This window comes from Artemia franciscana, chromosome 1 (assembly GCF_032884065.1).
Source record: "Artemia franciscana chromosome 1, ASM3288406v1, whole genome shotgun sequence".
Lineage (NCBI taxonomy): Eukaryota > Metazoa > Arthropoda > Branchiopoda > Anostraca > Artemiidae > Artemia > Artemia franciscana.
The window spans coordinates 10,355,279-10,370,408 of record NC_088863.1 but is presented as its reverse complement, the minus strand read 5'-3'; the positions used below and the strand labels follow the sequence as shown (position 1 = coordinate 10,370,408).

Sequence of the window (15,130 nt, the reverse complement as noted above, 5' to 3'; positions counted from 1 at the left end):
CGACATGTATAGTAGGCTCAAGGTCCGTATTAAACTGTCAGGTAAATTAAGTCGTAGGTTTGCTGTGGTGAAGAAAGGTATAAAACAGGGAGCCGTATCATCACCTGATCTGTTCAACAACAGCATATCGACGGCCCAGTCAAAAGTGGCCCCTTGCTGTATTTTTAAAGGCATTGACGTGTCCCTAGTTGGGTTTGCAGATGACCTTCTAAACTTTTCAAGAATTTTGTCTTCTTTGGAATCTAACTTTAAAATTTTGGAGATGGAGTATGATGAAATTGGGTTGAGTTTTAATGTGACAAAATGTGAAGTACTGTTATTTAACTGGAATGCCTCTCAACCCGAAATCCAACTAGGGTCACAGGTGGTCATGCCCTCTAAGTCAATTGTATACCTGGGTCTGCCGATCGGTGAAACTCTTCAGCATACACGAGCACTGCTTGTAAAGCACATCGAGAAGAAGATCAGGTCAGCTTATGGAGCTTCGGTTTCCTCCAAGCGTAATCTAAATAGGTCGCTGCGTGCACAAATATTTGTTGCTGTTGCCTTACCCCATGTTCTTTACGTTTCGCCGTTCTGGAAGTTACTTACAAATTCGAATAAAGTAACTATAAGAAGAATATTCTTCAGGTACCTCAAGTTCCTACTTGAGATGCCATTAAGAACAAGTAATTCTTACCTAACGAGGCGGTATTCAGTACCTGACCCATTTACTGCGGTGGAAGCGTGTCTTGAAAAGTACCGTGATAGAGTAGAAGCGAGTAACCACCAGTGGACCGCCATTCTTACATAGTTGTATTATAGTTCCTTCGTGATTATTTTCATTTCAAGAAGTTTCGTTGTGTTTTGTATGTGCGTTTTCTTCTCTTTTGTTTTTTATCCGTCTTTTGTTCAATTGTGACGGGTTTTTCCAATATATTTATTTATTATTATTTATTATTTATTATATCTTCAAAATCTTATAAATTGGGATTGAGTAATGTCGTGAAGCTGAAAACAATTTTGTTGTACTTCATTTGGCCAATGTTGGTATTACTGGAACAATTGTTTGGGGTTATGAAACTACTGTTAATAAATGCATTTTGACTTTTTAAACATCTTTTCTCTCTTGCAAAACTACTGCAAACTCACCATTATGGAGTTATTCCAGCCCAAATATTCTCGTATTTATACATATAAAATTGCAATCATTTCCATTTTTGTTGATCAGATATTTGAAATCACGAATCTGTGATAGTTTAGAAACAAATTTGAGCTATATATTTGCACATTAGGGGGATGGGGGTAAAGCATAGCATATATTAAATATGTAAACTAACCATTGCTGTATTTAATAAATGATATGCTTTACCCCACCCCCCCACCCCCCAATGTGCAAATATATAATAACTCCAGAACAGTGAGTTTGCAGTAGTTTTGCAAGAGAGAAAAGATGTTCAAAAAGTCAAAATGCATCTATTAACAATAGTTTCATGACCTCAAACAATTGATCCAGTAATACAAACATTGACCCTTCATTTAAGCAGAAGATCTATTTTGCAAGGTTTCACTTTTATAACACACATATTTTAAAGGTCATCAAAGGTCAGGATCCTCTAGAGAGAGAAGGAGTAGAAGTGAGTACTTCAAAATACCTTCCTGGGATATACTTTAGGTCAATGCTGGTATTACTGGAACATTTTTTGGGGTCATGAAACCAGGGTAGATACACAGTTATCATCAATGTGAACAACTTTTTATGTAGCAAATCCTTCACCAACTCACTGTTATGGAGTTATTCAAACTGAAAGTTAGGTTAAACTGAGGTTAGGTTAAGTAGCTTCCAAAGGTGATATATTTTAGGCCAATTCTTTCATAAATAATCTTCCCTAGAAACATCCGAAATCTGTGCAAATTGTCTCTAAGAGCCACTGAGCAATTTTAAGTCTTAAAATGTTAGTGATTTCAAATTTCTGATCAATGAAAACAGAAATGATTGCAATTCTGTATGTATAAATACAAGAATATTTGGGCTGGAATAACTCCATAATGGTGAGCTTGCAGTAGTTTTGCAAGAGAGAAAAGATGTTCAAAAAGTCAAAATGCATCTATTAACAATAGTTTCATGACCCCAAAAATTGTTCCAGTAATACCAACATTGACAATACTTTAGCCTTTAGATCCATTCCTGAAAGTTTCATTTTCATTACCTAACCCCTTCCCAAGATAGCCAAAAGCCAATAAACTAGAATTTTGCCAAATATTTGCTTGGGTATTCTAGAAATAATTATTTTATTAATCTGCTGGTAGGATAAGATAGGGTAAATCTGTTATGCTTTAAAAAAGGTCTAGTTCCTATGCATAACAAATATGAGGCTCCTTGATCAACCTCCTTGGTTATGTTGGCTCCTTGGTTATGTTGTTTTTATTTTGATTTGTCATAATTTCTAAGGGATTTCAGATTCTTTACTAGCATACATTACTTTTCCTGAACACAAATTATTTTTTTGTTGAATATGGATGGAAATTACATTTTCCAAGAAAAGTTTTCAATGATGAATATTTTTCAGTTTACCTTTCTTTAATTATTCCTTTTTAAAATCAATTGTAATTTGGATTGAGGTTTGCTCTTTACTAGATTGCAGCTACAGGTTCAATCCCAGTTGTGACCAGTTATTTAGTTTGGGATGGGGGTCAGTGGTGTGACTCTGTAAGCTCAGCCAGAGTCAACCCAGCTCTAAATGGGTGCCTGGAGAAATCTGGGGAAGGTAACCAGGAAGGGTGTGTGAAAGCACAGGATGGTTGACCCCCAACCATCCATTCCACTTCCTGGCTGAAGGGCCATGAAATGGAGATCAGTACCACCGGTTTGGACCTTAAGGGTCTAGTGCCATCTTGCTTAATTTTTTTTAATGGTGTAGCTAAAAAAAACTTTTTGATTGGTCTTATAAAAGAATTGTGTAAATTAAAAAGAAAAATTTGTTCTGCATTTGTCTATTATCTTGACTTTATAACAATCCAAAAAATACTGGGTTATTAACTACAGATATTTTATCAATTAAAAGAAACGACATGCTTCTGTGGTTTTCACAAAACTATTAAAAAGGTCTGCCCCCTCCCTCCTCATGAAATCACCCTTTAATAAAATCTTTAAAATATAGGAATGCATTGAAGGGTTAAATGGTGTAATAAATGTTTTTTTTTCACTGTTTTCATGAATGTTCATAATTTTAATTTTACTTTCTTTCCAGGGTTCAAAATGAGGAGAAGATGCATGCTTCCATGGTCTACTGTAGCCAGAAATTTTAACACAACTAGTAAAGGTAGGACATAAATACTGGTCTAGTCTCGCTTTTTATATAATTAAATATTTGACTTAATAATTACAATCTGGACTGAAAATTCCCAATTAGTATTCTAAAAATTTGAATAAAAAAGTAGGCTGCATTTTGTATCCTTTTTTTCATATTTCTATCAATGTCATTTCCTTGCTAATATTACTTATGACAGATTTTCAGTTAAAATGGATACAAATAATATTTTTTTTAAATTTCAGTAAACACTTTTATGGTGGACATAGTGTACAATGAGGAATCATGTAGCCCATACTTTAATGTTTGATTAGCACTTTAATATCTGAAGTCTACATTATATAACTGTTATTTTCTAGACTCGAAATTTTGTTTGTACACAAAAACAAATATTTGAATAAAACCAAGAGAAAGCTGAGCTCGAGAAGAAGGTTATCTATTATTACGTTACTTTCAAATCCACCAAAAATAAAGATAAATAGTATAAGAGAAAAAAAGACAAACCAAAAACATCATAACATAGAGAAGGAGAAGGAGAAAAGAAGCTACCCCAGCACAGCAAATTCCAAATATAATACTAAATAAAATTTATAAAAAGTAAAATTACCCTGTCCAAAGGTTAATAATATATTCTACTAATTTTGTCTTTAAAAGTGATTGACTATTAAGACTTTTAAATTTAGTATTTAATTTAAGCCTATTTTCTATAAAGGGAATTGGAATCTCATTGAAAATTTATCTCTTTCATAATTAACCAAGGGGATTCTATATGCTCCAAAACGAGCTGATGGAGAAGCGAGTGAGCAAAAGGGGGTGACAAGAATATGTGGTTCATAAAAATAGTTTGCTGGAGCCTGAATATCATAATACCAGAGCGATATGTGTGTATATGTACATATATACACATTATTTTTTTATTTTTTGTTTATGTTTTTCTTTATTTTTTTTTTTTTGTTTTTTTTTTTTTCTTTTTTTTTGTTTATTTAATGAGTTAGTATTATTGATGATTAAAGTAACATGAATGTAGTTGCTATTACAGGCCAGAACGGCCTTTTTGTGACTAATTGATATGTATATGATATAAAGGTTTTAAATAAAAATTTACCTACCTACCTACCTATACTTGAAAATACTTAAGTTGAGTAAGGTTTAATATATGTAAAAATAAAAATAAAGTTTCAGTTTCAGAAAGACTTTGAATTGATGTAGGATGATGTAAGAAAGTATCAAGAATTCTTATGGCTTTAGATTGCATTATCTGGAGAGGTTTAATATGATTAAGGAAATTTATTTAGGTAAATTATGGGACAGTATCTTAAGTATGATTCTATTAAAGAATGATAAAGAATTTTATTAATTTAAAAAAAGAAAAACTTACTTTAATCAATGTAAACATCCTAAACTTTGGGCTAATTTTAAACAGAGATGGTCAGAATGACTATGGAAAGATAAAAACTCACCAAGAATTATTGCTAAATATCTACATATCTTAACCCTTGTAATTTTACTCCTAGAAATAACTAATTCACCAATTCCAACTTAGCAACTCTTTGCTTAACCAAAAACCATAAATTCTGTCTTAGACAAATCCGGGACTAGACAATTACATGAAAACCTCTGGATGACTGAGTTCATTTCAGCCACCAAATTCTCAATCAATAATGGATAGGCTTTAGCTTTAACAGATACCACTGTATCATCTGTAAACATAACTGCTAGGCCATCCTTATAGGATAGACAATTAGGGAGCTCATTTATCTATATAAAAATAGAACCAGTCGAAGTATAGACCCCTGGGGCACTCTAATATCATCCAGGGAATTAGGTTGAGACACATGGCCTTGAATTTCTACTTGGATTCTGCGATTTCGTAGATATAAATAACTAAATCCACTGCTTTTCCATGAATTCCAGAGTTATTCAATTTTTAAATAAAATGGAATGATTTAGAGTATCAAATGTTTTTTTTTATATAAAAAAAATGCATGATAAATAATCACCATCATCAATGAATCCTTAATTTTCAGCAAAAGGGCGGCAGCAAAGGACTAAAACCAAACTGGCTTCTGGTTAAAAGATTTGTTTTATCCAGCTAAGTTAAAATTCTTTTTTGTAATAACTTTCCTAAAATCAAACAGTTCGTGGTAACGAACTGTAGTAAGGAGCGACCCGGCTCAATAGTAACCAAAACTCTAAAAAATTGAATTTTGATATCAATAGCTACATCAAAAGAATCGCATTTTAATGCTGATTTTAAATATATAAGTTTCATCAAGTTTAGTCTTACCCATCAAAAGTTACGAGCCTGAGAAAATTTGCCTTATTTAAGAAAATAGGGAAAACACCCCCTAAAAGTCGTAGGATCTTAACGAAAATGACACCATCAGATTCAGCGCATCAGAGAACCCTACTGTAGAAGTTTCAAGCTCCTATCTACAAAAATGTGGAATTGTGTATTTTTTGCCAGAAGACAAATCACGGGTGCGTGCTTATTTGTTTGTTTTTTTGTTTTTTTTTCTTTTTCCCAGGGGACATCGTACGACCAAGTGCTCCTAGAATATCGCAAGAGGGCTCATTTTAACGGAAATGAAAAGTTCTAGTGCCCTTTTTAAGCGACCAAAATAATTGGAGGGCATCTAGGCCCCCTCCCACGCTCATTTTTTCCCAAAGTCAACGGATCAAAATTTTGAGATAGCCATTTTGTTCAGCATAGTCGAAAACCATAATAACTATGTCTTTGGGGATGACTTACTCCCCCACAATCCCTGGGAGAGGGGCTGCAAGTTACAAACTTTGACCAGTGTTTACATATAGTAATGGTTATTGGGAAGTGTACAGACGTTTTCAGGGGGATTTTATTTTATTTGGGAGTGGGGCTGAGGAGAGGGGGCTATGTTGGAGGATCTTTCCTTGGAGGAATCTTTCATGAGGGAAGAAAAATTCAATGAAAAGGGCGCAGGATTTTCTAGCATTACTATAAGAAAACAATGAAAAATAAACATGAAAACTTTTTTCAAATGAAAGGAAGGAGTAGCATTGAAACTTAAAACGAACAGATATTATTACGAATATGAGGGGTTCTAATAATACTTTAGCATAAAGAGCGAGGTATTTAGGAGGAGATAATACCTCGCTCTTTATGCTAAAGTATATTTAGTAATTTCAACTATTTATTCTACGGCCTTTCTGATTCAGGGGTCATTCTTAAAGAATTGGGACAAAACTTACGATTTAGTGTAAAGAGCGAGGTATTAACGAGGGTACAAACCCCCTCGTATACATAATAAAAATATAAGGTTATGAAAGTTTGTTACGTAAGTTAATTCTTAAGTTACGTATATTTTTTACTAATAAAAACGTTGGTTAAAAATTAAAAGTTCTAGTTGCCTTTTTAAGTAACCGAAAAATTGGAGGGCAACTAGGCCTCCTTCTCCACCCCTTATTTCTCAAAATCGTCTGATCAAAACTAAGAGAAAGCCATTTAGCCAAAAAAGAATTAATATACAAATTTCATTTTAATAATTTATGTGCGGAGAGCCAAAACCAAACATGCATTAAAACGGAAAATCCCTACAAAACGGAAAAATGCCTGAGTTATCCCACTGTATAAAAAAGGCGAAAAAACAAATGTGAATAATCACCGACCTATTGCAATACTTTCTCCTTTGTTAAAGATTAAATAAAAAAGAACAAATTTTTTTAGCTGAAAGTAAGGAGCGACATTAAAACTTAAAACGAACAGAAATTACTCCGTATATGAAATGGGTTGTCCCCTCCGCAATCCCTCGCTCTTTACGCTAAAGTTTGACTCTTTGCCACAATTCTACTTTTTAAAACAATTAAAAGCTTTAGCGTAAAGAGCGAGGGATTGCGGAGGGGACAACCCATTTCATATACGGAGTAATTTCTGTTCGTTTTAAGTTGCTCCTTACTTTCAGCTAAAAAAATTAGTTCTTTTTTATTTAATCTTTAACAAAGGAGAAAGTATTGCAATAGGTCGGTGATTATTCACATTTGTTTTTTCGCCTTTTTTATACAGTGGGATAACTCAGGCATTTTTCCGTTTTGTAGGGAATATCCCAGAAGATAACCACAAATTTAAAATATAAACAAGAGATGTATGAATTACAGATGCAAGGTGTTCCAAAAGATTAGTTGAAAGTCCATCCAAACTTAGTAAATTACCTTGCTTTAAATTTATCATTTTTTTTTTTTTGGAATTCTTCAAAACTAACTGGGGCCAAAAACATACTTGTATCCTCTGATTGTGAAAAGTACTCTTGATATGAATGAACTGAAGTCGGAGCAAGACCACGTTTAATATCAGAACCAATACTAGCAAAATAAGCACTGAAAGATCCCCCAATAGCTTCATCTCCCTTTAACTCAAGGCTATTTTTATTTATCAATAATTATGGGTAAAAATTATTTCAATGGTTTCCAATCTTTTGTTTAATTATATCTCATGTTCTTGTAGATGAATCTGCACTCCTAAAAGAATTATCAAAATATCTTTTTTCAGTCATTTCAAGAGTTTTCACCAGCAAATTTTTATAATTTTAAATTGTATAACGTTATCAAGTGATGGATATTTGATTCTTATCTTATATAGACGATTCTTTTCATTAACTGATCTCAGGAGTGATTCGTTAATCCATGGTTTTCTTGGCAAAAGCTTTTTATGATGTATTTTTTTATAAGGACAATGATGATCTAATATTGCTCATTTAATACTCTATAAAAAATCCAGTAATCTATTAGTATATCTTTCTTATCAGTCCAAACTAAGTCACAAAGATGTGCTTTTTAATAATATATATTTTTAAGAGAAAAAATTCTCTTTCTTGTAATAATTTCTCTAGTTAAAGTCTTTTGAATCATATAATCCGGCATAATTATACAATGATCTGATGATTCATCCATAATCACACACGTAGCCTCACATCTATAAGGTGAAAGAATATTTTCAATAAGCAAAGTAGATGAGTTCAACTTTTAATTATTCACCTGGCTCACGCAAAAGGAGATATTATTTGACTGACATTATGATGAACAACATGTCGTCAAATAGCGGGCATCCAATTAATTTGAGTTCACAATAAATCTTATTACGCAGAACAAGCAATCAGGTATTCTTCAAGTCTTGGCAAAAAAGATAGTTTTGGCTCAAAACCACACATAGGTGTAATGATAATCTAGGTAAAATATATGTGACCTTCATTGGCAGATTCTGAATGAGATGTTGGTTACTAGAAACACTCATTAATGGGATATCTAGAGGTCTTCTGACAGGCAGGTTTGATCATCAGTCCCATAGGTAGAGGTAATGGATGAGTCCCAGCCTCATCCTTTCTGCTATTATATTTTGCTACCACAACTTCAAAGGTCAAATTTGAAATGATATAATGTAAGATTTTGACTGTAATTTGGTTAAGAGGGTAGGAAAGTAAATAATATAATTGTTCAAAAATCAAAGACGCCAGTTCAGTTTTGCCTGGGGAGGGGAGAGCTGCCGATTTTACTAAGGGGAAGAGGCTGGGACCACGCCCTTAATTTTACAAAACTTACTAATTTATCTCTTATGCTTTTCCTTATGAATTTCTTAGTCAGGTGAAGGCAATGGCTCTCTCCATTGTTATCTATGGCTAAAAGGTCTTTTGGAAATTAAAGGTTTGTGAAGGATTTAGGGGTTCCAGACTTCATCAACTTTAGTATTAAATTGTAAGTATTCTAACAAAAAAAATGTGCTATTTATGCTTGGTACTACTCGAATTTAATGCATTGTGTAAAATTTAATCCTCTTTTTTATCTCCTTTGTTTTTATCTTCTTATGCAGGGTTAAGGGTTTTTTTGTTTCTGAAATAGTATATGTAGCCTCTTTCAAATATATTCTTTAGAATTCAGCATTAAGAGTTTTTCTACGTGTTTTACTTTCATCAGTGCTGAAAATGTTAAGTCATTTACTTTTCACACTGTCATAGCTTTGACACCTAAAGTTCACAACCAACAGGTATCTGTATAAATCCTAAAGTAAAAGGTAACCAATCAAAAGTTGTACCTGGGGGATGTACTAACACACTGAAAAAGGGCTATATACCATACACACCTGGTGTAGTTGTATTTTTTCGTTTTCGCCTAAGAATTGCGATTTTATTTCTATTTCTAATTTCTGAGTGATTTCAGTACCATAGCTGAACACATGGGGAGCACCGATTTATTAGCGATTTGTTTGAAGTGTTCTTCCCTTCTGAACAAAAATGAAAGATGGTAATCTAAAATATTTCGGTATCGGATTTTCAGATCCTCACCGTATAAGCAATGCTCTGATCCCTTCCCTCTGAAAGATTGAACCTGCTTGAAACTGTATCAGTTAAACCTTCTGGTCCGAAAACTTCGCTCTTATTTAATCTTTAATCTTGTGTTTGGTCTTTAATATATACTTAATGCTAAAAATCATAAATATAGCGAATAGCTCCCAAACATGTCCATTCTACAATAGTAACGATATGAAAAAAAAAAATAAAAAACAAGAAAAAAAACTATGAACCCTTACCTAACGAATTAACTTACCCTTAAACAACCCTAGTGCCTCAGCCGCCAGAATGCTCTCCTGAATAGATAAATAGATAGTTCAATCAAACAGTTCGTAGTAACAAACTGCAAATAAGGAGCGACTCCGTTCAATAGTAACCGAAACCCTAAAAAAGGGAATTATGCATTTTTTTTTTTAGATTTTAATGCTGTGAAAGATCCAGCAGAACTTTTCTTTAATCCCGATGTGCAAGCTAGACTGAAAACTTTGACTGGTAGAGACGAGAATCGCATATTTAACCCCAAAAAACTAGGAAAGAGGCTTAGCAGTCCCAAGTACGAGTTTATGACGAAGGCACAGCTTGAAGAGGTAAGGCAAGATTGGGTTGTTTTTTTCTTTATACTCTCTACTGACTTGGCTAAGCTTATATTAACCTGAACTTAGTTCGGAATTTGGAACATATGCCCATATTTCTCAGTGTATGAAGTGAAATAATGAAAAAATATAGGATATGTATGAAAATGTATATGTTACTGGTGAAATATGTTGAAAATAAACCAGAAAATGTTGTGGAAAATTAAACGAGACAGTTTCACATCATCTTCTGGTTTATTTTCAATGTATTTTTCAATTATCATATGCATTTCTTTTACATTATTTTACTTTACTTCATACATTAAGAACTATGGGTCTAACGTTTCACATGAAAAATGTCTCGTTTAATTTTTGCATTGCGTCAATAGTGCTTTAGTGAAAACAAATTTTACTGTACAGATTTTTTGTGTGTTCATAACCTTGAAAAATAAAAAAAATTAACGTGATAAGAAATTCTCGAATTGCTGAGTTTCCATGGATCAGCATCACTATATATTAAATATACAGTTTATTTTAATTATTTTTTCAGTCATTATAGTAATTTATTCTTTTTTTTAATAATGATTGATGGTAATAAGCTTACCTAAGCAATGGATTTCAGGTTATTGGTTTTTTCAAACGATAATTTCGACTGGACCAATGGACCATCTATCATTATTATGTAAAAGAGTCAGGTGGGCCTCAGAGGATATATTATTTTTTCTTTGTCGTCGATATTTTGAAAAAAATCACTATTCAAAGTAGTAATAGTTTTCAACAAAGCATTAATGCCAGAATGGACTTTTCCACAGTTGGAGAAGAGGGAATGGGGCGGTAACTAACCCCTGCTGGAAGTAATTTTTGTTCGTTTGAAGTTTGACTTGAATATTCAATGTGATTTTTGCTTGTTTTAAGATTTATTAATTCATCTATATCAGTATATCTTGTCTTTATGTTTGATATGATCATTTATTTTAATTTCTTGTCGTTTTGGGTTTTATTTATTTCTTTAGTTATAACTTCTGGTATTTTTTAGTTTGAATTATTATAGGGATTTATTTCTACTAGTCTTAAGTTTATTATGGCTCTTTACTTTTTTGAGAAACTGCTTTTGCAGAAAGTTTAAAAAAAATTAATATGGAAAAATATTATGAGTGGAACTTCAAGTTAGTTAAAAAACGAATAAATAAATAAAAAAATTTCTTCTATGTGCTTTCTGACAGAATTGTTAAGCTTTGTTATTTTAGTTTTACTCTGCGTAATTTGTGATGTTATTTTTTTGTTTTTTCTTAACATTTTTAGATTCAACAAGGTTTAACTTTCAGTGCAGGTGTCTTATTTTGTCAGGACAGAGTTAATGGTCAGTTCACTCTTATCCAGACAAAATTTGTAAATCTTTCGATGTAAAATTGTCATGGTTTTGACAGTTTTGAACTCTTTCATGCAAAGCAACAATCCATCAGCAGTACTTTGAGAAAAGTAGACTTTCTGTACCAAGGCTACATGAATTGCTTCGGCAGCTATAGGTTGCTTATTCTAAAATTGTAGCTAGTCGATGCAAATATAATCGCATTGCCCTTGGAAAGATGTGTTCTACTTTTTCAGATCATTCTGTTCTTTACCTTTCTGGGCTTTATCCTATGCTTAGGAATAAGGATTTTTTGATGCTATTGTCGCCTCATCTTGGCTTGATTCGTTTTTTTCATTAAAATTAATTATTTAATTTTATTGTTGTTTAATTGTTTTTAATGATTTATTGTTGTTGTTATATCTTTGTAATATTACTATTGATTTTCGCTTATGTTTACTCCACTATTTATATTTTTATCTAAGTGGGCTATAAATATATATATATATATATATATATATATATATATATATATATATATATATATATATATATATATATATATATATATATATATATATATATATATATATATATATAGGCTACATTTGGGGAGAAAAACAATCGACATTGTCGATTGGTTCAGACTTGAACACTCTAAAGGTGCAGTACAAGTTTCCGCTGCGTCGTTTAATTAAGATGAAATAAGCATTCTAATAGATGTGAATGGTAACAATTTAGTCCTTTTGTTACACAAGTTCGATCGGGGACGGACGCCCGACATCATAACTGTGCCTGTTGCCTAGGTTTTTGGTGTTAATTCTGCCAGATCGCCTAGTAATTAGGCTAATTCCAGATATTTGGATGAATTTACCTTCCTCTTACCAAGAACGGTTGGATCTAATGAAGGCCATTAAAAGGCAAAACAATAAGCGTAGCTCTGATTTTTAACCAAATTTGGTTTGATCCCGACTTTTCTTCGAGTAAAAGCTGAAAGGACCAGACTATTGGAGCCTTCCTTCCTCTTTCTTCTTAGAGTTCAAATCGATCCTGGAATCTGAAAGTGCGTAACTTGGACAATAACTGTTTCTTTTCACTAAGTTTGATGATTTAAAGACCCCTTTTCGAAGATATCTAGAATCGTGGTAGGCCTACTCCTCATTGCCCTCACGTACGCAGTGATAAGATTGGTCCTAGATCTTCAATAAAAGAAACTAAAGAACTAGTGTTTAATTTTTTTTAACATTAATTGAGGCTGAAGTTCAAGATCAACAGATGTCACGTGTTGAGAGTTTGAGATTCTACTGACGTCGGACCGTTTTTGAATCCAGAAAAAGGAAGAAAGTGGACACCATTTCTCATTTTTAACCAAAAGATGTTGAAAATTATTGGAAATCTACAGTCTCTTCTGGCATATATCTCGATATATGCCCTCCTCTCCTCTAATACTCATATTATGGGCTGACTCTGCACCCACAAAACATAATTAGGGCACTTGCTCTCGCTCACCAACAAGTTTACTTATATGGTACTTTTCAGGTAGACGTCATGATAATGTCTATGGAGGGACTTCTTTTTACCCAATAACGATGAATCAGGTACATACCCCCGAAACGCAGTATCTAGACAGCTGAAATGCACTCTTTGCAGCAAGCTTGGCCAAGAACCGAACACCCTTTCAGGTTGATATCTTAGTGAATATGATTTGAGGACTCTATCCCTTTGCAGCGGTCAGATTGTGTTCAAACAGTAAAGAGTACAGCTAAGGCACTAACCTTTTGCTTCCCTCGAGTTTGGTTGGGACCCGACTTTTTCACCGGGTACACGAACTGATGAAAATAATTAAAGAACTTTTCTTCCTTTCACACACGCTGGAACCGATCTAAACCCTGATAAAGACTCAAATGGGACACTAGTTTTTGCTCCCATTGTGTTATAGTTTAAACATCCCCCCTCCTCCCCTACAAAGGTTGAAGCGATCTCTGACTTCAAAAATTTGGAACTTGTGCATCAATTGCAATTTACGGATAGGTTGAGATCCGAAAAACACTTGTAGTTATTCTTTTTTAATGACATGAACTCGGGGAACCACCCTCCCTTCCAACACACAATTTAAATCATGTCTGACTTAATAAAGCTGTATCTAGGACGTTAGCTCTCACTTACCTATGAAGTCTTGTCCAGATCCCACAAGCCCTTGTGTTGATGGTACAGATGCCAATAATTTAGAATCCCCTGCCTTCCTGCCCACATATGGCTGGTCGGTTAAGAGTTCTCAACAGGCAGAACATGAACACTTACTCCCTTTTCTTACCAAGTTTAGTTGGGATTTGGTGACACTTCCTTGTAGATATTATGACGAAAAGAGCTTAAGGATGACCCATCCCCACCTACAAAAGAATATGGGCTCCCTAATTGGGTTGCTATGACATCTGCTGTTATTCTTGACTAAGTCTGGTTGGGATTTGATATCTCATTGCAATACTTGTCCTGATTACAAACATTTAATAATCCTTTCCCTTTCCCTAAGAGGCTGGGTCCTAATCCTTAACAGGCATATTTAGGACATTCAGCGCTTCTTTCCACCAATTCTTGTTCAGATCTTGCGACTCTTTCTAGTAATGTCCCATGTACTAGATCCCCCAAATACAAAGAGTTTGGCATGAACTCCCAAAATGCACAACTAGACTACTTACTCATAGTATTCACCATTTTTAAAAGATATTTGACATCCGTCCTGGTAGATGTCTTAATGACAAGAATTTAGGAATCCCCACCGTCACACACATAAACAGAGGTTATAATTAGCACCAACCCCAGAAAGGCGCCACTAAGTTACCTATTCTTTCTTTTGACTAAATTAAGCTGATATTTGATTACCCCTTCTTCTGCTAAAAGTCCTGTCAAAAAGATATTTGTAAATCCCTCTCTCACAAAGGTAGTATGTGGACTGGGTCCTCTTAAGGCATAAGTAGAACAATGATTCATACCTCCTTTCAAGTTTAGTTGATATTTGACCATTTTTATAGTAAGTTTCCTAATTACATAAATATAGGGGCTTCTCTCCCCTCGCAGATAGTTGATTGTGTTTCAATATGTGAAATGAATAGATTTTCTGATGAAAAAATAACCACCCCCTCCCTACCCCAAAAATGTTGGAATTAATATTGACCCTATTTAGGGATATCGCTCCTGTCCATCCCCCACGGAGGATCTTTCAGATTTTGACCAAAAGACATAACTAAAGCATTAGCTCTTAATATCCATCAACCAAGGGGTAAATTCACAATCACTAGTCGATCCGTTACTATAAGTATAGTCATTTTGTTGGTAAAAACCCAGTAACAAATTGATAAATAAAAAAAGAACCGCTTTGACTAAGCTTACAGTTATTTTCAAAGAAAATTTGATATTTTGAGATTTTCAATGGCTACTAAAATATTTCTACCAAAACATGAGTTAGAATTTAGTTGGTGAATATACAAAATTGGGTTTATTGGCTGCTAAAATATTTCTACCGAAACATGAGTTAGAATATAGTTAGTGAATATGCAAAATTGGGTTTATTGGTTGCTAAAATATTTCTACTAAAACATGAGTTGGAAT

The 15,130-nt window shown here is 33.5% G+C and overlaps 2 protein-coding genes across 5 annotated transcripts in view; both read left to right on the top strand.

Annotated features, from left to right (window-relative positions):
• Window positions 1-15,130, top strand: part of LOC136025399 (uncharacterized) — a 597,112-nt gene that overhangs the window by 191,035 nt on the left and 390,947 nt on the right. The window lies entirely within an intron of this gene.
• The window catches only part of LOC136025418 (small ribosomal subunit protein mS22-like), a 38,202-nt gene that overhangs the window by 5,286 nt on the left and 17,786 nt on the right, over window positions 1-15,130 (top strand). The window contains exons 2-3 of the mRNA XM_065701447.1: window positions 3,231-3,302; window positions 10,022-10,191. Coding sequence (XP_065557519.1) covers window positions 3,239-3,302; window positions 10,022-10,191 — 234 coding nt within the window. The 5' untranslated portion in view covers window positions 3,231-3,238. The remainder of the gene's footprint in view (window positions 1-3,230; window positions 3,303-10,021; window positions 10,192-15,130) is intronic.